The 25,961-nt window shown below is 36.9% G+C and overlaps 2 protein-coding genes across 2 annotated transcripts in view; one reads left to right on the forward strand and one right to left on the reverse strand.

The window, feature by feature from the left end:
* SPATA48 (spermatogenesis associated 48) overlaps nt 1-5,322 on the reverse strand; it is a 56,250-nt gene extending 50,928 nt beyond the window's left edge. The window contains exons 1-2 of the mRNA XM_036862967.1: nt 5,272-5,322; nt 3,998-4,565 (exon numbers count right to left, since the gene is read on the reverse strand). Coding sequence (XP_036718862.1) covers nt 3,998-4,565; nt 5,272-5,322 — 619 coding nt within the window. The remainder of the gene's footprint in view (nt 1-3,997; nt 4,566-5,271) is intronic.
* Nucleotides 5,323-7,333: 2,011 nt separating this feature from the next.
* Nucleotides 7,334-25,961, forward strand: part of LOC118901050 (zona pellucida binding protein) — a 94,178-nt gene continuing 75,550 nt past the window's right edge. Inside the window, exons 1-3 of the mRNA XM_036864026.1 lie at nt 7,334-7,468; nt 10,910-10,990; nt 18,800-18,925. Of these exons, the coding sequence (XP_036719921.1) occupies nt 7,342-7,468; nt 10,910-10,990; nt 18,800-18,925 (334 nt within the window). The 5' untranslated portion in view covers nt 7,334-7,341. The remainder of the gene's footprint in view (nt 7,469-10,909; nt 10,991-18,799; nt 18,926-25,961) is intronic.

A 25,961-nucleotide genomic window follows, 5' to 3' on the forward strand; every position in this document is an offset into this window, starting at 1 on the left:
CTCACCCCCTCCTCTGTCCTTGAAATGAATGTTTGTTCTGCCCACTGTTCCCACTGTAGGAGCTGCTTCAAGAACACAGCCTTGAGAGAGTAATGTTTCGTTGAGACCATCTGGACAGTATACGTGACTGAGCCGTGTTAAGTCCTCTACATAAACTTGAAGATTCTGGAGGGTGGGTGCGGAGATCTACTCATCTTGAGGCACCTAAGACAAGCATAAGTAAGTTTCCTCGGTAATTAAACCTGCCACCTACCCGTCTGGAGAGTCTGCCTCTTTCTCCTTGCCCTGTGAGTACAGGGGCCAGTTTTGGATTTCACCTGGGGAACTCCTGAGGTTTTGAACCAACAATTTTACAGAAATAAAAAGGATTATAAGAAAGTACTATGAACAGTTGTACACCAAATGATTATATAACCTACATGAAATGGACAAATTCCTAAAAACACATAACCTACCAAGACTGAATCATGAAGAAACAGAAAATATGAACAGACCTATAACTAATAAGGAGATTGAATCAGTAATCAAAAGTCCCAACGAAGAAAAGCTCCAGATCAGATGGCTTCACTGGTAAATTCTACAAAATATTTAAGAAAGAATTAAGACTAATCCACTTCAAGCTCTTCCAAAAAAATTGAAGAGAACACTTCCAAATTCATTCCATAAGGCCAACTGATACCAAAGCCAGACAAAGACACTACAAGAAGAAATGGACCAATAGCCTGATGAATACTGATGCGAAAATCCTCAAATACTAGAAAACAGAATTTAACACACATTTGAAAGGATTATACACCATGACCAAGTGGGGTTTATTCCTTGAACGTAAGGAATTGTAATTGGGCATTAGTACATTGTGTGGCAATGTAAAATGGAGTAGCCACTATGGAAAACAATAGCTGGTTCCTCAAAACATTAAACACAGAATTACCATTGAGCAATTCCACCTTTCGGTATATACCCCAAAGAACAGAAAGTGGGATCTTGAAGAGATATCTGTACACCCACGTTCATAGCAGCATTATTCACAATAGTCAAAAGGCAAAGCAACCGAAGTGTCCGTTGATGGATGAAAGGATAAACAAAATGCGGTATATACATAAAATGGAAAATTATTCAGCCTTAAAAAGGAAGGAATTCTGACCTATGCTACAGCAAGAACACTGTTGTCCATGAGGACACTATGCTAAGTGAAACGAGCCAGTCACAAAAAGACAAATACTGTATGATTTTGCTCCTATGAGGTAGCTAAAGTAGTCAAATTCATAGAGAAAGAAAGTAAAATGATTGCTAGGGGTTGAGAGGAGGGAGGGAAAGGTAGTTAGTATTTGATGGATATAGAACTTCAGTTTGGTAAGATGAAAGGAGTTATGGAGACGGACAGTGCTGATGGCTGCACAATAATGTGCTTAATACCAATTTATACACACTTAAAAATGGTTAAGGTGGTAGTTACTGAGGGAAGGCTTGTGTACCCCAAAATTCATATGTTGTAGCCCCTACCCCAATATGATGGTATTTGGAGGTGGGGCCTTTGGGTAATTAGGTTCAGATGAGGCCATGAGGGTGTGGCTCCCATGACAGGATGGAACTAGGAACAAAAAACAACTGATCACAGTTAAATGTCTAGATAAGGTTGAAACAGGACAAGAAAATCAGTGATATAATCTTTCAGGATCTTGTTTTGATATTTATGAAAGTCCACTGAAAAGCATAATGGTGTGTGATATAATTAATTCTGAGAAGATACAATTCTTTATCAGAATGTATGAGAAATTATGTGTATTTAGGTTTGCTAAAAACTGAAAGTATTTATTATTTATAATTAATGATTATTTCCAGAATCACTGAAAGAATAGGGCAAATTATATTGAAATCAATCCCTGAACTGCAAGTATTGTTCTTTGAAACTGTTAATAGTTCATAACAGCTACTACTAATTAAATGCTTTACCAGGTTCCACGAATTTTGCTAAGTACTTTACCCATCTTAATTCATTCAATTCCTACAATTTTATAAGAGAATTTATGTATGAAGGAACTGAAAATTCTGGACTTTAACTTTATAACATGACTTTGTTTAACTTTACAACATCTAATAAATGTTATTGGTTCATTCCTTTGTCAGATATTTTTACATGAATAACATTAAATAGCCTTCGTTATTATAAAGTATAACTAGTATCTGAATTTTACAAATAAGGATACACAGGCATAGAGATTAGCAACGAGTCCCGGGTCATGGTGCAAGTAAATTTCCTGCCAGAAATAGAGTACAGACAGTCTCACTCTAGAGCCTATCTTCTGCATTCTGCTGTACTGATTCAGGCAGTGAAATAGAGCCTAGATGAGCTCTATATTTGGTTCTGAACTGTTGGTGCAATGTCTGTTATCCCTATTTCAGTCATAAGTTAGCTTCTTCACCTCTAATTTGTTGGAATGCTTTGACAGTTCACTCTTAGGAAAACTTACAAAAACAAATCAATATTGTTCTTAAAAATTACACTAGGTTGGGATTTTCTGCTTACAAGCAAAGTGTCATACTTGTCTAAAATAGGACTACAATGAAAAATGATTTCGATTCCTTTAAAGAAGAGTTCTTGATAATGACTATCAGTGTACATTGAAACATTAACAAAAGATTGAGCTCAAGCTCCTTTCTTGACAGATCAGAAAATTGGTCACTAGTTCAGAATCAGTGAAAACTGTACTATGGCTGTAAGACTGGCCTGAACTCATCAATGGTTCCTTCAATGTGAATTGCATTTGCTTCTCAGCAATATCTTATTTCCACAGATGGTATTTCAAATGGATTATAAATTAATTATTTCTTAAAATAGGTTATTGAACCTCATTTATATATTTACATGAACATTCCAAACTAAGGAATTTCCCTAAGCCTACCCGCTGAGGCCACAACTGGAGTGCACATTAAAAGCATAGTTTTTATCCCATGCTTATCTCTCATCAAATTGCTCTTTTCTTGTTCAACAGTGGGTATCTGGAGCGTGTGGCTTGGGACCATTATTTTGTGGGGCTTTGCATTTCTACTACCTTTGCCCTGATTCTTATTCCCTTCCTGGTCCCAAGTGCCTATGGCCTCTCTTCATGGAGGAGTGGCAGGAACCGTGAGCTCCCACTGCTCCAAAAAACAATGATGTCCCTGTTCCTCCCACAGACTCCCTAGGCCTCTGGTCTGCAGCTGGGCACTGTAGAGGAGTGGTGAAGAGGGCACAGCCTCTTAAGGCTAGAGCAAGCTCAGCATCTCTTGCTACAGCACTTGGTCTTTGCCTTTCCCACATGCTCAAACAGGTTAATCTCTTTTCACTCCCTGCCTACCAGGCACATTCCATATGGGAACACTGCCCGTGGCTTTCTTCTGGAAGTTTCTCACCACTTCTGGGCCGGGCTTGTGACATCCCCTGGGAGTTCTTACAGAGAAACCAAAAGGTGCAGCAGTCAGTAAGTGTTCGTCAAATTCTGCCTCCAGGAATGTGGTGGAGTTATTTATGCAGGGGTTGCCTCTCTTCAGCTCCTGTTCTCACAAGACCCCAAAATTTACTTTCAACTACTTTCCCATTGCATTTCAGCTCCTGTAACCTAACTCTTTGATAATCATCAGCGAATTAATTTTTTCAAAGGAGAGAGACAGATAAGGAGGCATGATACACAATTATCAAAGTTAAATATAAATTCCTTTGTGGCAAAATTAGGTTATGTGTGTGTTTAGAATAAATTATCTGATACATACTTTGTGTTGGCCACATACTGATGAATGCATTTTTTGAAAACCAACTATTTTTTTACAAACAGGTCTATAAAAGGCTTATCATTCTTACTACTTTTTCCTTACAATCCATAATTTAAAAATAAGAATTCCTTATTTGGTCTTTTACAATTTTATGTCAAATGAACTGCTAAATACTGAATCTTAGATCCATGCTCTTTTCTCTCATTTGAGTGTTTAAAAATTACAAAGCCCATGTCACTTCATTTACCTCCAAGTCTTGCTCTGATGGAAATGTCTGGTACTGCCCTGGAATTCCATCTCCTGTCCTGTTTTAGTTCTTCTAATAATATTTTTTTCCTTTTTAATGTCGTCTGAAATCCTGCGTCTGGCCTGGGAACTCGATGTTGAGGTTTCACATCACTGAAATCTACCAAGCTTGGTATGGTTCTGCCAATGCCAGGCTTTAAGTCAGCATCACCACCAGGACTCACAAACCCTGAACAGGTGTCACCTAAGGGGACATCATCCCGAAGTGGAAATAATGGATAATCTGGCCCATACGGTGGGGGATAAGGATAGTGTAAATGATAGTCTGGCAGGACTGAAGGGGGATAAGGGTGAAATTTAAGAAAAGTAGGGTTGCATTTCTTTTCAATTCTGCCACAGTCATGTCTGTCCTCAACTCCTTTCACAAAAGGCATGTTCAGTTTTCGTAAGAGAGCACGATAGTGTGGGTAATCTATATTCTCAACAGCCTTTGTTCTTGAAAGGAAGGATCCTTCAGAGATACTTATCTTTCCATGGGTGTGCTGTGAATCCATATCTATGGCCTTTCTCTTTAAAATTGTGGATGACTGTACATTAATTGCTTCTGAAGTCTCCTTTCTCTTTAACTATAAAACTCTTATATTTCTAACCACTGAGAATTGGTTAACCTAACATAATTATTGATTTGGCTTTCTCAATGTCAATAGAGTAGAGTTTTTTCTTTTTTTAAATTTTTAAGGTAAATATTTTTTCTCCATCAAAGGAAGTAAGGGACCAGAACAGAAAAGAACAAAACAAAACAGAGCCCATGTTGCTTGGCAACAGCTAGAACTCTAACACATTGGACCATTTATTATATACATCATAATTTAATTCTTAGGAAAAACAAAAACAGACTTGTTAGTAAAATCTCCATGACAGTTTCCTCAGCAATGCTCAGGAAAACTGTGCTCATTTGTTATTTTTTAATTTTTCCATAAGTTGATACTTTATGGGTAAATGAGATTCAGTAAAGGGTATAAATAAAGTAGTTAATGGAGAGGCAATATATTTTTTAAGGCATACCTCTGATATACTTTAAGTATTTACCTAATAGATATAAAAAAGTACAAAACACACTGCCTATATAAATTGTAAATTTAAATGCAGTGCAAAAAATGAACATATATTACATTACAGTTAAATCAATGTATCTAATTTTTAAGGAAAGTAACTTGCAATTTATAGTCAAAGTACAGGTTCATCTTCTACGTGCCCTACATTATCCTTACTTACCTTTTTGCTACCATGATGGCAGAGTAAGAGCAATGAAGTTCTTAAACTCATTTCAGGAAACTACAGTAAGTAGCAGCTATTAGCTCAATGCAAAAACAGACGTCATCAATATACTGTTCATTTAAAAGCTCATTTCATCTAGGTAAATTGGTCTTGCATGAAAACTGCTATCAAAGGAATTCCAGACAGTAGAATTTGGGCACAAAAGCTAACACCATCGCTACTGGAGTAAAAAGTGCAAATACGAATGACAGACCCACTTTCTTTTTGATTTTCAGCAATCAGCTTTCCATCTTTAGAATCACACCATACATTAACTAAGATATCCAGTATTACTTCTTATTCTCAGGTTGAATATTAGGAATTTACACAGCAGACCAAGGCAGGAGGGACTGCTGAATTACAGAAAACAGAGATTTCAAGATTTAGCATGGTCTGAACAGTCCTCTCTGCCCTTTATTCTCTATAAGTCCACAGTCCAAAGTTCATTTGGTAAAAATCATGTTGTGCAGGTTGACTTGTTTATAAAAATTAAAAGGAATTTTAGCAGAATATGTACCCAGACAAATATAGTGATTTATTGGGCACTATTCAGTAAAATTTGTTTACTAGGTGTGCTCAAACGAAGTGCAAGACCTTGACCAAAATGCTGGCTGGATCTAAATCATGCAGGTCTCTTTACTAAGACATGCCTGAACAGGCTGAACTCAGTTCAGGACTTTATACAGATTAGAAAGGATTTCTAAAGAAGTAAATCTACTCAGTAGAATAAACTGTACTGGATACATTTTACCAATTAGCACATGCATAAAGATAGCCAGAAAACTCAAGAAATAAGCAGAAATTTCAATTTCCTTTGTTAATAAGAACCAAGGACTTCTTTGGATATTTACGTAATCCTTAATAAATGTCTTCATCCTGGTCCTGGTCCAAATGAATTCTCCTTCCTTTCTGCTAGATGTTTTCCGTTCTTTTCTTTTTTTTTTTAAAAAAAAGTATGGTTATTTGAATGCTTACTTTATACCAGGAACTATCCCAGGAGTTGAGGTTAAAATGGTGCCAAAACAGATACGATTCTAGCTGTGAAGACATAGTTTGTAAAGTAGGCCAGCTGAAAGACAGCAAGGGGCGATGCTCTCTGTGGTACAAACAAGATACATCTGAAGGCGTTGATGTTCGAGATACGCCACCGAACAAGCGGGGAGGTGGACTCAGGTGGGTGCTCAGGCTGTCAGTTCGAAAACCCTCGTCTGGAGCGAAGGACACCCAGCAATGGCTTTCAGACCACCCTGGATCACTCATTTCTTCCGATTACACAGGGTTACTGGGCATTCTGTCTTCAGTTGCTTAAACTTCATTCTCCTATGTACTTGTACCAACTGGGTAAGATTTACTTGTATCGTAGCTCCCTTCACGTGAAGTGAATCCTTCCCGCTGCAGAAACGCAGAGGATTCTAACACGTTCTGGCTAGAAACGCCCACGTAGGCGGACGGGTGGTTTTATGCATCTTCCGAAACTCAGGTGATAAAAGACCATCTTTGGGGCTGAGCGCTGCATGCGGTCCATTCCATCTAAGGCTGTGGCCTCGTTCTTCCCGCCCAGCCTCTTCCTGGGGCTCAGGGCCCACTTCCATTCCCGGTGGCTGGGCCTTGCATCCTTCGCCCAGCTGCGTCCCATAAATCCGTAGGTAGTCAGCAGCCAACGTCGGGAGAGGCAGGCAGCCCTCTCGGGCTGGACCAGCCCTCACGCCCGTGACCCTCGCCCTGTGGTCCAGAGTCGGCCTCAACGCTCAGACTCGGCCAGCCCGTCCCTCGGCCAGCGACTCTTCTGCGGCTCCACAACCTTCCACAGGTCGCCTATGCTTTCCTGGTTGCCTGAGCGGCGACGGGGGTCCTCAAGGCGGGCGACTTCGCGCCCCCCAGGCCTCCACGACCAACCCCGCCCCCGCCCCGCCGGAAGTGGTGGCCCTTTTTCCGGCCCCCCTTCCGGTCCGCTGGCGGGCGGGTGGGCGCGAGCCGCGTAACGACCCTCTGCGCTGAGTGTCGGCCGGCGGCGGCGGCGGCGGGTGGATGGAGGCCTCGGCCTCCGGCCGGGCGCGGCGGGGCTGGCTGCGGTCCCGGGCCGCGGGCTCCCCGCTCTCCCGGGCCGCGGTGGTCCTGGTGTTCTCCGCGCTGGTGCTGCGGGCGACCCCGTCAGGTGAGGCGGCGGAGGGCGGCTCCGGACCGCGGCTCCCGGAGGTTTTTGCGTGTCACGTGCGTCCGCTGATGGGAAAGCCTGTATCACTGGTCCCGCTCTTGAATTTAATAGGAGGACTGGGCACATTGATGTCGTGTAGGGGGGCGAGGTCATTCAAACACCCAGAGCTCAAGGCTTGAGATTAAATTGGCTGTTAACAAGCCCCGTATCAGCCCCCGGGTCCTTTGCCAGCTTTCCACGACGTACGCGGCTCAGGATTTCAGTGTATTTCGAAATGAGTAGACATCCCGCCGCTTTGTCATTTCCCGTGGTCCTGGAGCTCCATCTATTGGTTTTAGCTATAAAGTACAGGAAAGACTGGGAACTTAAAGTTTTGACATTCTGCTGCCGCCGTTTGTTTCCTCCTTTTGATTCAGAGATCCGAAATGCTTTCGCATGTTTTCAAAATAGAGTTAAAATACCGAAGGCAGTGCTTAATTAAACGGTCGTCATTTAACTAGAAAGGTTTTGGCTGCGTTATTTTGCGTTCAAGTTTTAGACTTTTTAGAAATAAAGTGTCTCCCAGAACTGAATCATAGAAAGCACAAAGGAGGTTTGTTTAAAATACAATTTGTGCAGAAAAGGGGCAATGAGTAAAGAAGCCCTCCAAGAATATGAATGAGGAAGGGCTGCGGAGGTCGACAGGGGATAGGAGGAGAATGGAAAGAAATGGAGTGAAGAGACATTACAAAATATGCCAAAGTCCAGAGGTCATTCTAGTTTAAGTAGATACTAGCCAATAGCCGTTCATTACCCCGTAGGAGAAGGATGCTTCTTGACCACGGCCCATGATCTTATGCTAGGTACGACTCTCTCTGTGTGTGTGTGTGTGTGTGTGTGTGTGTGTGTTGTCTTTTGATCCGAGAACAAGATCAGGCCTGAGGATATAAGAAGTAGACTAAGACCGCAGTATCTTAATATGTAAGGTATGAATAGCGAAGCAACATTTATGTAGCGTTTTATAGTTTATACAGTAGTCCGTTCAGTTCCTACAAAAACTCTAAATCTGGAATTTAGTCTCATTTTGCGGGTGAGAAAACTGAAGCTCCTGGAGTTTTAAGTGACTTTCCTAAGACTAGTTAGTGGAAGTTGGGGTTTAAATCCAGGTCATCTGGCTTTGAATACCATACTCTTCTTTGCTCTGTTAACAACAAAGGGGATTTGGGTCTAAGCTTTATTGCATTTTTTGTGCTGCTCCTCCCACTGGCCTGTGCACACTCCTGTGTCCATCAACATTTTCTTTTTCAACGAGGACTGAACAACATCAGAATATACCATATTCAACAATTATTATTTAATATTTGCTATGTGCAAGGTATAGTGCTTGACGGATTATTTTTTTCTTGATTAAGTCTTTTATTTGCTTGCTGGTTTTTGCAGAGTCAAAGCCTGGCTTACAAAGACCTTCCCAGTCTGGCCCTACCTTCCTCTTCTGCTTCCCATCCCTGTGTCCTCCAGGTTTGAGGAACATACTTTTTTCTTCCAGTTTTATTGAAGTATAAGTGACATACGGCACTGTATAATTTTAAGGTGTACAACATAAGGATTTGATTTACATACATCATGAAGTGATTATCACAATAAGTTGAGGGAGTGTCCATCATCTTATATGTGTACAAAATTAAAGAAATAGAAAAAAATTTTTTTTCCCTGCGTTGAGAACTCTTAGGGTCAACTCTCTTAACAATTCATATGTAACATACAGCAGTGTTAATTATATTAATCATATGTTTATCATCATAATTTATATTATCATATGGTTTATTACATGCCAAGTATGCACTTATCTTATGACTGGAAAGTTGTACGTTTTGACTGCCACCTACTGAATGGGAGAAGATATTCGCAAAGAATATATCCTCTAAGGGGTTAATATCCAAAATATACAAACAACTCATACAACTCAACATCAAAAAACAGCAGTCTAGTTAAAAAATGGGCAGAGGATCTGAATAGACCTTTTTCCAAGGGAAGACATACAGATGGCCAATAGGCACGTGAAAAAGATGCTCAACATCACTAATCATCAGGGAAATGCAAGTCTGAACCACAATGAGATACTATTCTCACACCTGTTAGAATAGCTATTATCAAAAAGGCAACAAATAACAAGTGCTGGAGAGGGTGTGGAGAAAAGGGAACCCTCCTGCACTGTTGGTGGGAATGTAAATTGATGCAGCCACCATGGAGAAAAGTACGGAGGTCCTCAAAAAATTAAAAATAGAACTACCATATGATCCAACAATATCACTCCTAGGATTTATCTGAAGAAAACAAAAACACTAATTAGAAAAGATATATGCATCCCTGTGTTCATTGTAGCATTATTTACAGTAGCCAAGATATGGGAGCAACCTAAGTGCCCATCAATAAATGAATGGATAATGAAGATAATAGGTACATACAGTGGACTCTTACTCAGCCATAAAAAAATAATGAAATCTTGCCATTTGTGACAACATGGAAGGACCTAGAGGGTATTATGCTAAGTGAAATAAGAGAAGGACAAATGCCTCATGATTTCACTTATATGTGGAATCTAAAGAAACAAATGAACAAACATATCAAAACATAAACAGAGTTATAGATAGAGAACAAGCAGGTGTTTGCCAAAGGGGAGGGAAGAAGTAGGTGAGAGAGATTAAGCAGTACAAACTTCCAGTTGCAATATAAATGAGTCACAAGTATGAAATGTACAGTGTGGGGAATATAGTCAATAGCAATGTAACGTCTTTGTATGATGACTTATAACTAGACTAACTGTGGTGATCATTTTGAAATGTATAGAAACAAAAGCACTATATTGTATAACAGGAACTAACAAAGTGTTGTGGGACAATTATATTTCAAAAACAAACTCATGGAAAAAGAGATCAGATTTGTGGTTACCAGAGGCGGGATTGAGGGGAATTGGATGAAGGCAGTCAAAAGATATCGATTCTCGATAAGTTGACATAAACACTGATCCTACTGTTGAGCTTATAGTCAAATAAGGAAAATTATGTCTGTGCATGAGGAACTGTATTACAATGTAGAGTGAGTGTTGCTGATGATGTACTAAAGAGGTAAGGAATGAGGACAAACAGAAGGTTTGAGGGAGCAGGGACTTGTGATTTGCGTCTTGAAGGGTGGGGATTTGGACTTTTAAAAATGAGAGTATTCTAAGTGGATGTAGAGAAAGCTGAAGGTGAGGCATAATAGGGAAAGCGGTGGGTATGTTAATTTCATTGGAGCGTATGAAGGGAGTAGAGCTGGAACAGAGATACCAGATATCAAAGGATATTGATTTATGGCTCCCCTTCAACAAACATCAAATATACTGTGATACTATCCTGTTCGAATGTCTTGAAATTTGTAATGAGCCAGACTGTTGATTAATTCTGTTCTTTTTGTTTTTGATAGTTGGATATTTGGCTCGATTGCCAAGAGGTATTCGCTTGACCCAAGATTCAATGAAAATAGTGGGATCACCAAATTTTCCAGGTATTAATAAATAGATTTTCAGTAATTGTAAGAAAGTAATTGGCATTTGTTTAAATCTTATCAATCTTTTGCAAAAGGCTAGTGTTCCCCAGTTATCCTAGTTTCCTATGGCCCTTTTCCTCTATGGAAATGGATTAAAGTTGTTTCCACAGAGTTAGATTCATATAGTTTAATTCTGTTTGCTGTAACTGCTTAAGTGTGCAAAAAATAATTATTTCTAAAAGTTATCTAATTAAAGTTGTCTACAGTGTTTTTGCTTGTTATTGTATAATAATTAAACATAATATTAAATGTATGCAGTTCTTTTTTTAAAACACTTTTTAAAAAAATTAATTAATTAATTAATTAATTAATTAATTTTTGGCTTCGTTGGGTCTTCATTGCTGCACATGGGCTTTCTCTAGTTGTGGCGAGAAGGGGCTACTCTTTGTTGTGGTGCTTGGGCTTCTCATTGTGGTGACTTCCCTTGTGGAGCACGGGCTCTAGGCACATGGGCTTCAGTAGTTGTGTCACACGGGCTCAGCAGTTGTGGCTTGTGGGCTCGAGTGCAGGCTCAGTAGTTGTGGCGCACGGGCTTAGTTGCTCCGTGGCACGTGGGATCTTCCTGGACCAGGGATCGAACCCGTGTCCCCTGCATTGGCAGGCGGACTCCCAACCACTACGCCACCAGGGAAGTCCCCATATGCAGTTCTTATGCTAAAACTTTTTTTAAATGGGATCTATATATCATAAAGATTTTGGGTTAATAAGATTTTGCAGTAGTAACATGAGGCTTAGCATCTACAACTTTTTTTGTATATATATATTTTTAATTGAGGTAAATTCACATGCCTAAAAATTCTTTCTGTAAAGTATACAATCGAGTAGTTTTTAGTATATTGACCAGGTTCTGAATCCATCAGCACTATGTAATTCCATAACATTTTCATTCCTCTAAAAAGAAACACCGTACCCATTAAGCAATCACACTCTAGTCCCTGGAAAGCACTAATCTACTTTCTGTCTCCATGAATTTGCCCATTCTGGACATTTCATATAAGTGGAATCATACACTATGTGGTGTTTTGTGTGTGGCTTCTTTCACTTTGTAGGATGTTTTCAAGGTTCATTTATGTTATAGAATGCATCATTCATTTTTATGGCTGAATAATATTCCATTGAATGGATATACTACAATTGTGTATCCATCAATTGATGGATACTTAGGAATTTTCCACTTTTTGGCTATTTTGAATAGTGCTGTTATGAACATTTCTGGACAAGTTTCTGTGTGAACATACATTTTCAGTATACCTAGGAGTAAAATTGCTGGGATATATGGTAACTCTATGTTTAACATTTTGAGGAACTGCCAAACAATTTTTCAAAGAACCTGAACTATTGTACTTTGACACCAGAAATTTATGAGGATTCAAATTTCCCAACATCCATATTAACATTTATTATTGTCCATCTTTTAAAATTTTAGCCATCCTAGTGTATGTGAAGTGGATTCTCATTGCGCTTTTTATTTGCATTTTCGTAATGACTAATGATGTGGAACCTCTTTTCATGTGTTTATTGACCATTTGGATGTCTTCTTTACAGAAACACCTGTTCAAGTTCTTTACCCAATTTTTAATTTGGCTGTCTTTTATATTACTGAGATGGAAGAGTTTTGTTTTTGTTTTTTTAAATATGTTCTGGATACTAGGCCCTTATCAGATGTTGGATTTGCAAATATTTTCTTCTGTTCTATGGATTGTGTTTTCATTTCTTGATAGTGTTCTTTAAAGCACACATTTTAAACTTTGATAAAGTCTGATTTCTGTTTTTTCTTTTGTACTGGTGCTTTAGGAGTCATGTATCAGAAGTGATTGCTTAATCAGCAGCCACAAAGTGTTACTCCTACATTTTTTAAAAAGAATTTCATAGTTTTAGTGCTTACATTTACATCTTTGATCCATTTTGAATTAATTTTTGCATATGGTATGCAGTAGGGATCAAACTTCATTCTTTTGCATGTGGATATCCACTTGTTCCAGCATCATTTGTTTAAGAAACTTTTCCTTCTCTATCGAATGTCTTGGTGTTCTTGCTGAAGAGCAGTTTGCCCTAGATGTATGAGTTTTCTTTATGGACTCTAAATTCTATTCCTTTGATATATATGTCTTTCCTTACACTAGTACCACACTGTCTTGATTGCTGTTGCTTTATAATAAGTTTTGAAATTATCAAGTGTGAGTACTTCAAATTTGCTCTTTTTCAAGATTGTTTTGGCTACTCTGGGTCCTTTGAAATTTCGTGTTATTCTAGAATCAGCTTTGTCAATTTTTGGAATAAAAGCCCATTGGGATTTTTATAGAGATTGTAGTGAATCTGTTGATCAATTTTGGGAGTATTACCACCTTAACACTCTACAGTCTTCCAATTCTTAAACATGGAGTGTCTTTTCATTTATTTAGGTGTTCTTTATTTTCCCTCAATGATGTTTTACAGTTTTCAGTGTATGAGTCTTCTTGTACTACTTTTGTTAAATGTATCCCTAAATATTTTATTCTTTTTGTTGCTACTGTAAATAGAATGTTTTTATCAATTTAGTGTTTGGATTTCTCATTGCTACTGTATAGAAATACAATTGAGATTTGCAAATGGATATTATATCCTGTCATCTTGCCAAATCATTTATAGCTCTAATTTTTTAAATGGGGGGTAGGGGGAGTTATTCCTTAAAATTTCCTGTATATAATATCATGTCATCTGCAAATGGAGGTAGTTTTATTTCTTCTTTTATAGTCTGCCTATTTTTCCTTGCTAGTTGCTCCAGGTAGAACCTCCAGTTCAATATTGATGTTAACAGATATCTTTGTTTTGTTCCTGACCTTGGGGGCCTGGGAAAGATTTCAGTTTTCACTATTAAGTATTATGTTAGCTGTGAATTTTTGTAGATGCCCTTTATCAGATTAAGAGAGTTCCCTTCTGTTCCTAGTTTGTTGAGTGCTTTTATTGTGAAAGGGTATTGGATTTTGTCAAATGATTTTTCTGCATATATTGAGAGGATCAGTGGTTTTTGTCCATTATTCTATTGATATGATAAGGTATTACACTGATTGATTTTTGTATTTTGAACTAGCCTTGCATTTCTGGAATGAATCTGAGTTGATTGTGATGTATAATCCTTTTTCATGTTGCTGGATTTGGTTGCTAGTATTTTGAAGATTATCATGTACGTTTTCATAAGGAAAAGTGGTCTGTAGATTTCTTGTGTTGTCTTTGTCAGATTTTGGTTTTAGGGCAATAGTGGCTTCATAAAGTGATTTGGAGTGTGTTCCCTCCTCTTCTGTTTTTTGGAAGTTTGTGAAGTATTGTTAATTCTACTTGCTTGGTAGTATTCACAAGTGAATTCAACTGGTGCTGGGCTTTTCCTTGTGGGAAGTTTTTTTTATTATTCAATCACTTTACTTGTTTTAGGTCTATTCAAACTTTCTATTTCATTATGGTTTCTGATGAGAAGTAAGCTAATTTTATTGAGGACCATATTATGTCATGAGTTGCTTCTCTCTTGCTGCTTTCAAGATTCTTTGTTTCTGGATTTTCACAGTTGATTATGATGTGCCTAAGGTGTGGATCTCTTTGAAGGTATCCTAGTTTGAGTTCATTGGGCTTGTTTGATGTGTGGATTCATGTTTTTCATCAATTTTGGGAAGTTTTTGCTATTATTCCTTCAAATATTCTTTCTGGCTCTTTCTCTCCACTCTTCCATGGGACTTTTATGCATATACTGGCATGCTTGATGGTTTCCCAAAGGTCTCTGAGTACTGTTGATTTATCTTCACTTATCTTTCTATTTTTCTTTTTCTCAGATTGGATAAATCCCACATTGATGTAACGTAAAGTTTGCTGATTCTTTCTTGTGTCTGTTGAGATCTGCTATTGATTCTTTACTGTGAATTTTCATTTGTTATTGTACTTTTTAATCCGGAATTTCTCTTTGGATCTTTTTTTATAATTTCTATCCCTTTATTGATAGTTTCTATTTGGAGAGACATCATTTTCATACTTTTTTAGTACTTTAGGCATGATGTTCTTTGCTCATATTTAAAATAACTGATTTAAAGTCTTTGTCCAGTAACTCCAAAATTTGGCTTTCCTCAGGGACAGTTTCTATTAGTTTCTTTTTTTGCTGCCTGTGACTATACTTTCTTGGTTTTTTGCATGACTCATATTTTTGGTTGAAAACTGGACTTTGTAGGGAATATTATGTAGTACTCTGGAAATCAGATTCTTCCCCCTTTCTATGTATTTATGTAGTTGCTTTTTGTTGTACAGGCATACTCAGAGATATTGCAGGTTCAGTTACAGGCCATCACAATAAAGTGAGTATCACAATAAAGTAAGGCACATGAATTTTTTTGGTTTCCCAGTGCCTATAAAAGTTATGTTTACATTGTACTGCAGTCTATTAAGTGTGCAAAGGCATTTGATTAAAAACCAATGTATGTACCTTAATTAAAAAATACTTTATTGCTAAAACATGCTAACCACCATCTGAAACTCAGGATTGCTACAAACCACTGATGGTAAAAAATGCAAAATCTGTGAGGTATAGTAAAGCGAAGTGCAGTAAAATGAGGTATTCCTGTAGCATTTGTTTAGTGACTTTTCTGAACTAATTCTTTTTAAATTCTGTATTCTTTGTCATGTGTGGCCACTGAAGTCTTTGCTTAGTTAGCTTAGTTAGGCTAATGGTTCAACAGAGATTTCATTAAACACCTGAACCAGTTAGTCTCCTAGTATTTTCTGAGAATCCTTGTGAGCTTGTCATGGCTTACCTTAAACATTTAGCCAGGCAGTTGACAATTCCACCATATCGTTCACTTTCTGCTGTACAGAGGCTCAATTTCAGCCAGAGGTGAGAACTTTAAGGCCTCTCATTCTTTACTGAGCATGCCCAGTCTTGGCCACGTGGCCTACTCTGTGCATGCACATGCCCTTCTATTTATTTTCCTAGGAATGTGTCAGAAGTTTTCAAAGCTCCCATTGACATGTCATTACCCAGCTTTTCCTCTTAAGCTTTTGGTTAAGCTGATGTTTACTCCCACTGCTTCAGGCATTTACAAAGTTAAGTGGCAAGCTCTAGTTATTTTTGACAAGGACTCTTGGGGAAAAGGCTTTTTACAGTGGGTGTGCTCCAAGTTAAGTCATGTAAAGATAGCTTTGTGCATGGTGTCTTCCAGGACACTGCCAGAAAGGTGAAATAATGACAATTCTCTGGGAAGGAGGCACTGAAGTCCATCTAACCCCATCTGCCCCTCTAGTGGCTGCCAGGCTGCTCGTTCTAATGGGAATACAGCAACTTAAAGTGCTACAAGCTCACTGTTTTTACCAGGTGTATTTGCTAGGGCTACCATAACAAATTACCACAGACCTGGCAGGTTAAACAATAGAAATGTGTTGTCTCACAGTTTTGGAGGATAGAAGTCCAATCATGGTGGCTTGGGTGGGTCCTTCTAGGGCAGTAGGGCAAGGACCTGCTCCAGTTCTCCTTTCTTGGCTTGGAGATGGCCATCTTCTCCCTGTGTTTCTTCACATTGTTTTCCTCTGTGTTTGTCTGTGTGTCCAAATTTCCCCTTTTTATAAGGACACCAGTCATATTGGATTTGGGCCTACCCTGATGACCTCATTTTAACTTGGTTACTTCTATAAAAACTCTATCTCCAAATAAGTTCACTTTCTGGGGAACTGGGAATTAGGACTTAAACATATGACTTTAGGGAGAAGCATAATTCAGGCCATGACACCGAGATTCAGTTGTTTTTCCTGAGTACATTTTTCGTGGTTGCTGCAAGTCTTTGATTAATTTCCAGAGTTCTGAAAATGTTGATTCTAACAATATGTGCCATTTGCTTATTACCTTTATGAAGGGGATGATTTTTGGAGTTCTTTACTCTGCCATTTTCACTGATATCACAACTTTTATCACAGCTTTTGTTTTAAAACTACAGCTTTTAAACCTAAATTATAAAACAGTCATATATAACTAACCTCCCTTTTTATTAGATGTGCTTAAATTTATCCTTAAAATGAATTAACATTTCAGTTAAGAAAAACAACTGAATCTCAGTGTGATGGACTGAATCATGCTTCTCCCTAAAATCATATGTTTGAGTCCTAATCCTCAGTTCCCCAGAAAGTGAACTTATTTGGAGACAGCGTCTTTATAGAAGTAATCAAGTTAAAATGAGGTCATTAGGGTAGACCCAAATCCAATATGACTGGTGCCCTTATAAAAGGGCCAGTAAGTCGTGCTGAGGAATGACACGTTAATACAATAAGCATTTATTAAAAGTAGAAAAAAGAAGAAACATTTAAACTGAGGTGAGTAGGAAATAAAATAAGAGGAGAAATTAATGAAAGAGACCAGAGAAGAATAATAGATTGAATGGAACCAAAAGCTGCCTTTGGAGCAATTAGTAGACAGAGTTTTGGTAATTGTTTCACAAGAGAATAATGAAAGTACAGAAATATTATGAATAAATTAAGATATGGTGAGATTTAAAAATCAGAACTTAGTATTCTGAATAATTTTATATAATAAACTTATAGTGAATAACTCTACTAAAATATAAGTTTCTAAAACAGACTTGATTAAATTACTTAGTAAACTAATAATTAAATTCTCCAGATTGTTAATTAGAAATTTGTTTTGCTACTTCCTCCCTTGCCAAAAAATAAGTACCAGGCTATATAGTTTCCAAGAACAAAAACACTTTACATATTCTTTCAGAGAAAATTTATGGAAGGAAATCTGCCTAATTCATTTTATGTGGCTATTATAATCTTAGATGCCTAACTTAATAGTGCTAAACACTAAATAACAAATTTGTACTGAAATTGGAAGAAGACAAAGGATAATATAAGAAAATTATATATAGTTACATTTATGAATATAGGTGCAAGTGTCCCAGGAAAACAAATTACCAAGAATTGAGGGGAACTTTCTGAACCTAAGTAAGGGTAGCTATCTAAAAGCTACATTCAATAAACATGATGTTGTATGGTGAAAGTTTAGAGACAGTTTCTTTAAAGTTAAGGAGAATTTTGATTCTCATAGAAACAATTTTTATTTTACTGGAACACAAAAAGCTTAGTATATGGTTGATTAGTGAAGTGTTGCCATGGGATTACTGAGAAGTTGCTAGAAGCTTTTCTAAAAGCTTCCTTATGAGTAAATGCAAAACAATTGAACCTTTACTGTGTTCCTTTTGTATCTCCTAGAGAATACTATTTTTGCTTGCTTAATGAGCAGTGCTCTAAATTTTAAAGCAATTGGGAAAAATGCTTAATAATTAAAATCAATCAAAGCACATACTTGTCAATTTTTTAATCACATTACAATTTTAAAATTCAGTACACTGTGTTACATCATTGTGAGTAATGTATTGTTCCCTAATCTAAACAAATGTATCTTGTCAGTTTCTTTCAGGTTTGGTGTCTTTGCAAAACAGATGAAGTATAGATATAGAATTATCTTAATACTTTGTAATTAAAATAATTTTATGAGAACAAAGTAAGTTGGTATATGAACTCTGAATAAAAGACCAATGCATAATGCTGGGATTAAGATACACTCGCATATGCAAATAAAATAAGTGTATGCTTTTGAAAGTTAGTTATATGGAATGCAATGAAATTTAGTTCTTACCAAGCAATAGCAATAATCCAAAGAAAACTTCTGAAAACATGTAACCCAGGCTACAAAAATGTAAGCCATTATAGATCGTGAACGAACATAAAATATTATTGGAACATTTTAATATTTATTTTCAGTGAAAGTATATGTTATGCTCCATCAGAAGAGTCCACACGTGTTATGTGTAACCCAACGACTGCGGAATTCCGAACTCATAGACCCATCATTCCAGTGGCATGGGCCGAAAGGAAAAATCATTTCAGGTGGGCTTCTGTTTCAGTTGTTATAATTAAAAATGACATGTATGAAATGTACTCAGAACAAAAAGAATATTTGTATCTCATATACATTTATGTATTAGCTCACTTCTTTTTCTTGCGATTTCTTTTTGGAGTTAGAATCTAACAATGTAGATGGCGTGACCATTTTTTACAGATCTTAATTTGGGATAGAGACACACTGGATGATTAAACTGGAGAATTCTCTAAGCATCCATATTTCAAAAATTTTCCTTTTTTATTGTAAAATTCATAAAATCATTTTGGTTACCTCAGTTAGACTTTTGTTAGCAAAGTATGTATGAAGAAGCAAATATGATTCTGGCTTTTGTTAAAAATACAAATGAGCACTTTGAGCTCTAGGTTTAAAACTATGGTTTTGTTTGTTTTATATAGCCCCACATAGGGGCAACTTGAGACTTTATTAGTAGTTACGATTTTATGTTTTTTATCTTATATTTCACTCTGATTAAAATCCTGACCAGACAGTATGGAATATATTTTAACTTAACCTAAATATTAATATTCATTTTGAAAAAAATGACTAAATTTAACATTCAGTATTTTACTATGAAAAACATGCTCTTAAATATACTGCATGGTTTGGTGGTAGCTGTGTAATAATATGTTACTGATGCTGTGCTTACAAAAGAGGAAGTTTAGTCCTCGGGTACTTATCCAGAGGAGAAGATGGACTTGAGACACATCTGAATAGTAGCCTTACAGTTTTCAGATTTTTGAGAAAACAAGGTCTTATTCTCATGAAGGTACATTTTTCCACATAGAGATTACTATTGCTATGATTAATTTGATCAACATTTTCTCCATTCAGCTTCTTATTTTGTTATTTTGAAATGCCCATCTTACTTGTATTCTGATATCTCATTTGCTAAAAGTTGATTTGTTTTTGCAGTGTAGTTTAAAAAATATCAATCAGCTTAGCTGTTTTTGTTTTCAGCCTTGCTGAAAATTCAGGTAATGAGTTTTCATCCTTAATATCTGTTCAAGGAAGTACCTTTTGCATACCTTCTGTGGAAGTTTTTCTTTATTGCTCTATTCACCATGTTTTCTTTCTCTTTCTTTTCCTTCCCTCCCTCCCTTCCTCCTTCCTTCCCTCCTTTCCTTCCCTCCTTCTTCTCCTTTTTTTCCCTTATTGGTGTTTTGAGATAGTGCTTGTGGATGAAAACCTACAGGTTTATTTTGTAGACCTGGATGGAGGAAAGCAGTATATTCATACAAAGACTTGCTGAAGAAACATTTACAAGAAATATTTATTTTTAAATATGTTTTAATTCATATTTTATATAGTTGAACAATCTAAGTTGTACATTGCTATAATATTTATGTTGATTCTAAAATAGCTCAAGGCTTCAAGAGTTACTTCACTCTTTAGGTTAGGTGGTGCGTCTCCAAAGCAAGTTACTCGGCTCTAGGTGAGCGACTACCTGTTGGCTGCCGTTGGGCCCAGCTTTGCAGGAGGTGCACCGAGCAGCGCGACCTCTGCCTGGCTGCAGTCCTAGAGTGCAGGAGGGGGTCAGCAGAGGTCAGGGACAGAGGTCCTGAGAGGCTAGGCGGTTAATATAAATCAGCGAAGGGGGCCAGGAGTAAAGGTATCCAACATTGAAAATAAAATCAGTCTTTATTTTTATTGCTTTCTAATAGCAAATAATATAATGCAAGCATGTATATTAAATATATTTTACATTTGTTATTAAAACTCTGTGAGTTCAAAAATAGAAGCATTTAAGTATTGATTTGTTGTGTTATAATTTGTTACTCCTTTGATTTGAAAATTGAGATGTGAAATGTGCTCTTCTCTGAGATGCCAGGCCAGGTCTTGCAGCTTGTATTGCAAAGTATAATATGTAAGTGAATTTTGAATCCTTTAACTAGAAGTGACATTTTATATTACTCACTTTCATAATGGAAAACAGATGTTCAAAAACGTAACTGTTTCCAGGTAAGGATAAAATCATATAGATGCAATGGTTTTGTATTTATAAAGACTATTCTCAGAAAATCCTGGTATTCTGACGTCACGATTACAGTTGTGTTTTCAGTGCAGTGTCACATCATAGTTCGCTGTCTGCCAGCTTTAAAGCTCAGTATATCACTGTAATTGCAGAGAGACGTGGAAAATGTCTAATTTTATTAAACCTTGAAAAACAGAGAAGCTTTTGGACTCTAAGTTAAACTACACTGTACTTTTGTTATCTTTTATGGCTATTCCAGGGATAGTTCCCCTGCAGTTGAACCAAAGAAACATGTAGTTACGTACTTGCGCCTCCCTTTGGAGAGAAGCATCCAGGTTGTTTAGATGTTGTACAGTGTGCGGACCAAGTCTTAGACTTGCTGGGCTCTCTTCCTCTCACCCCCACTGCCGCCCTCTTCTGTCTGTCTCTCTTCCAACGTTTTTGGTTTACAAAGGTAAAGCATTTATTGCAGCAAGCCCTGTACCTCTTACTTCAACCCTAATACCATTCTGATGAATTAGCTCTTTTTGGTGTGTGGACTTTCCCACTTTTTTAAATGTTCACACAAACCTGTATAAGCACACACACACACACACACACACACACACACACAAACACACACGTTGAGCTTTACCCTGTAACTGTATCCTTATTATGTTTTTTAAAAAATGAGATCATAGATTATATCTTACTCTACCTTAATATTTTTATTATGAAACATCTGATAAATACAAATCTGTATAACAGATATGTAAGTTGTGAAGCGTAATAAAACAGACATCCTTGAGCTTGCTATAGAAGCCAAGATATACCATTATCATGACTGTTGAACCTTCTAACGTTGAAAAATCCCATTCTTCTGTCCCCAGCCCCTCTTAGGTAAACATTACCCTGAACTTTTACAATATTATTCCTTAGCTTTTCTTTATGCATTTACTACGTGTATGAATACACACGCACAAATACGTACATATATCTATGTACGTGTGTATTCATACACGTAGTAAATGCACATATTTAAATATATATAAATATAGATATACATGTATGGATATATTCTGCAAGCATATTTTTACTTTAGTGTTTTTATTTTGAATTTTATAAAAATAATCAACATGTATACTTTTATCATAAAGCAGATTCTGTTCTAAGCAATTTACACATATTAATCATTTAAGTTTCACAACAGCTCTTTGCAGTAAGTACAGTCATTTTTCTCCCTTTTATATGTGGAAAACAGAGGCGTTGAGAGAACAAGGTACTTTTCTGAAGTCAGGTGCCTTTGAAGTCTGGCTTCAGGGTTCACAGATAATAATCTAAATGAGGTAGGACTAGGATTTTCCCTTCTCACCATTTTGTGACTTTTTGTAGTTTGTGTCTTTCAAGGAATTTGTCCAGCTTAGATATTTTTCAACTTGTCGAATTAATGTGCATAGTTTGTGATATTTTCTTGTTATCTTTTTAATATATCCAGGATCTCTATGATGTGCTCTCGTTCACTCCTGGTATTGGATGTGTCTTTTCTCTTTCATTTTGGTCTCTCTGGCTACAGGGTTAACAATTTTATCAGTCATTTCAAGGGACCAGCTTTTGAGTTATTTTTCTCTGGTATTTTTCTGTTTTCAGTTTCATTGATTTCTGACTTTATTATTTCCTTTCTGTTTGCTTTGGGTAAAGTTTGCTTATCTTTTTCTTTTGCTGGTTGTAGAATTCTGGATTGGCAGTTTTTTTCTTTCAACATTCCAAAGATGGCATTCTGTATTCTTTTTGCTTGCATAGTTTCTCGTGAGAAGGCTGCTATAAAATAGTCCTTGTCCGTCTGTGGGCAGTGTGCCATATTTTTCTGATTAATTTCAAGATTTTTTCTTTCCCTTTCACTTTCAGTGATTTGAATACTAAATGCATGTTTTTTTGGTTATTTGTATTATTCTGCTTGGTGTTCTATAAGCTTCTTGGATCTGTAGTTTTGGTTTGTCATTAATTTTTGAAAATTGTCAGCCATTATATCTTCCAGTATTTCTTCTGCTTCATCCTGTCTCTCTGCTCCTTCTGAGATTTCTATCACCCTTATGTAACACTGTTTGAAATTGTTCCATAGCTCCTGGATTCATTCTTCTTGGTGTTGTTTTGCTTTTGTTGTTGTTGCTTTTTCTCTTTGGGTAAATTTCTTTTGATCTATCTTCAAGTCATTGATTCTTTTCTTAGCTGTGTCAAGCCTCTTTATGAGCTCATTGAAGGAAGACTTCATCTGTGTTACTGTGTTCTTTTTTTATAGTTTTTGTTTTTTTGGTTTGGTTTTAGTTCTAACATTTCCATTTGATTATTTCTTATGGTTTCAGACTCTGCTGAAATCACCTATCTGATCTTGCATGCTTTCTACATTTTCCATTAAATTATTTAATACATTATTCATCGTTATTTTAAACTAACTGATACTTCTGACATCTGCGTCATTGCTTGGTATTTTGGAAATGTGCCATTTCTTACCTTTCTGTATGCTTCTTAATTTTTTAAGAACATCTTGAATAAGATAGTAAATATTGAGATAATTATTTTTATATTTGAGATGAACACTTTTAAAAATATTATTAAACCTTTAATATTGGGAGTTTGTGTTAAACTAGTCAGGAATTGTCTGGCTTTGATATTGGTTATTGCTGTGGTTACTGAAAACTTATTTTTCTCCAGTGTCTCATCTTTGGCTTTGGTTTCTCCTTTTTTGCTTTCTCTAGAGAGAATATTTCTTGCAGCTCTCCTAGCTTGATTTCACTGCATTTTTCTAGACTCTTATTAGTGATGGGCAGTTGGGAGAGAGGGGCAGTCTCTAGTGTTCTGATTCAGCATTAGTCTTTGGCAGGTGTGGTGTCACTGGATCTTGTGGGTGTGGCCTTTAGAAGTGTTTCAGCGTGTCTGCTGGTTTTAGTGTTGGCCTAGTACTTCTTGCTGACTTCCTCAAGAATGAGTTTTTTTCTTCCTGTTTCCTTCCCTAGTGGTAACATGTTTCCACAGTGCCCTCAGTGACCATTTTTGTTTCTTCTCCCTTGTAGGTTAAAGCATTGCTCCTCACCAGGCGGTAGGGGACATGGGCAAGGGTGGAGTTTTGGCAGGGCTGCCGGCCCCCTCCTCTAGCCAGTACCCTGTGGGAATCTTGCTCAGGGTTCCCCTGATCTTCCCTTGAACACCCAGAGGTTTTCATGAAGGTAGAGCCTGTAAGAGGGTGCAGCTGCCTTTGCGCTCCCGCTGCCCCCATCCGTGGTCCTCAGAGGCGTCACGTGCTCACGCTGGACAACACTTGGCTTTCAGCAATTCATTGAAAACTTTCAGCCAGATGTTCTTAGACCATTGAAGCAAATGCTTAGGTCTAGGTTCTACCTGCAGGCCCTGTTCATTCCTGGTTTTCAGGGTTACTGGTGGCCCTACCTGCTTCATTTGTTTGATGAGTTCAAGAAAATTTCTTGGTTGACAGTTCGTTTGTCTTTTTCCTTATTGTTGTATGATGTTGTTGCTCTTATAGTCACTCCACATCTGAGTAGAAACCAAAAGTATAAACCTGTTTTTAAAAATAAGTTGTAATGAAATGGTGCTTAAATTTTGCCATATAATTTTAGAGCTCTAAGGCATGTGCTTCTAGAAATCTAATCCAACTCTGAATTTTTAGATGATCAAGCTGAGTTCTAGAGAAAGAAGTCCTGACTTCAGTTTAATTATTTATTGACAATCTGCTGTTGTATGAGTTCTTATAGTGATATCTTATAGTGATATCCCTTGGCATCCTGAAATTCCCATTTAAACTTAGTTTTGTAAAAGTCTGTTTGTTAAGTGGTATTTGTTAAGTGTGTTCTTCTCTTGGCTATGAAATCGTCTGGGTATCTTTTCAAAGTGTGCTACTTTTAAATTTTTTAAAATAAGAAGGTAGCCAGAGAGTGTTTTCTTACAAATTGTATGATACTAGATTTTCTGGCTGTCATAATATTTAACATTGTAGTAGGCATTCAAATATATATTAATACATTTATTAATGCTTCTGGTTTGGGAAATTTTATTTCAAATTTTTGCCAGGGAATGCATAGCTTCATTGCTGACATGATATTCTAAAATTTCTTTACAATTTGTGGGCACCTTTTATCTTATTACTATGATGTATCTGTTTGTGTCTGCTGAAATATATGTATAGCAAACACTTGAAAACCTCTTAATCTGTTCGAAAAAAGAGACAACATGTTATGATAAATATGTACTCTTTCATCAAAAGATATTCATGAAGAAATAGGCAGTACAACAGAGATGTATTCTAAATTTATATCACATTTTTCAGCTTCATCCAGGATATAGAAATGGGAATTCTCAAGGCATAATGCTCTATGTAAATCCCTTGAGGGTGGGTATATCCATCTATTCATTTCTCCTTCAGTATCTGAAACAGGGCTTTGCATGTGCTAGAAACTCAACAAATTGTTAGTGAAAAAATTAATAATGAAAATTTCTTCACTGAGAACATTCATCTTTTGTCTTATTTTGAAGCAATAAATTTCTTCAAAATAAATTTCAACTTGACAGTTATAGGCAATAAATTATTTTCCTAAAATAGAAAAAGATGAGTATTTATTAAGGTATGTTTTCAATTCTAATGAATAGTTTATTAAATTATTGAGTGAGTTTTAATATTTAATAATTTTTTCTAATGCAAACCCATCGTTATGAACTTTGAGAGTAACCATTTTTAATTGCTGAATGATTTATAGCTTTTTCAAGTACTTTAACATTCCTTGTATTTGTTATTCAAAAACAATTCTATGAGATATATTATCATATATTATGATTCTTTCTTGTGCAAATGAAGGAGCTAGACTTCAGAAAGACTAAGTGATTATCCCCGGTTACACAGTTTATGAGAAAGAAAGGCACACCTCAAAACCAAGTCCTAACCCTCTAAATCAGGCTTCTTTCCCGTTACACAACATGGCTGTCTCCCAGTGTGCTACTTAAGGGATGCTGAAGTGACAAGGGACCTTACGTCCAAGTTCTGACCCCCAGCACTGGAGTTCTGA

The sequence above is a fragment of the Balaenoptera musculus genome, chromosome 9 (genome assembly GCF_009873245.2).
Source record: "Balaenoptera musculus isolate JJ_BM4_2016_0621 chromosome 9, mBalMus1.pri.v3, whole genome shotgun sequence".
Lineage (NCBI taxonomy): Eukaryota > Metazoa > Chordata > Mammalia > Artiodactyla > Balaenopteridae > Balaenoptera > Balaenoptera musculus.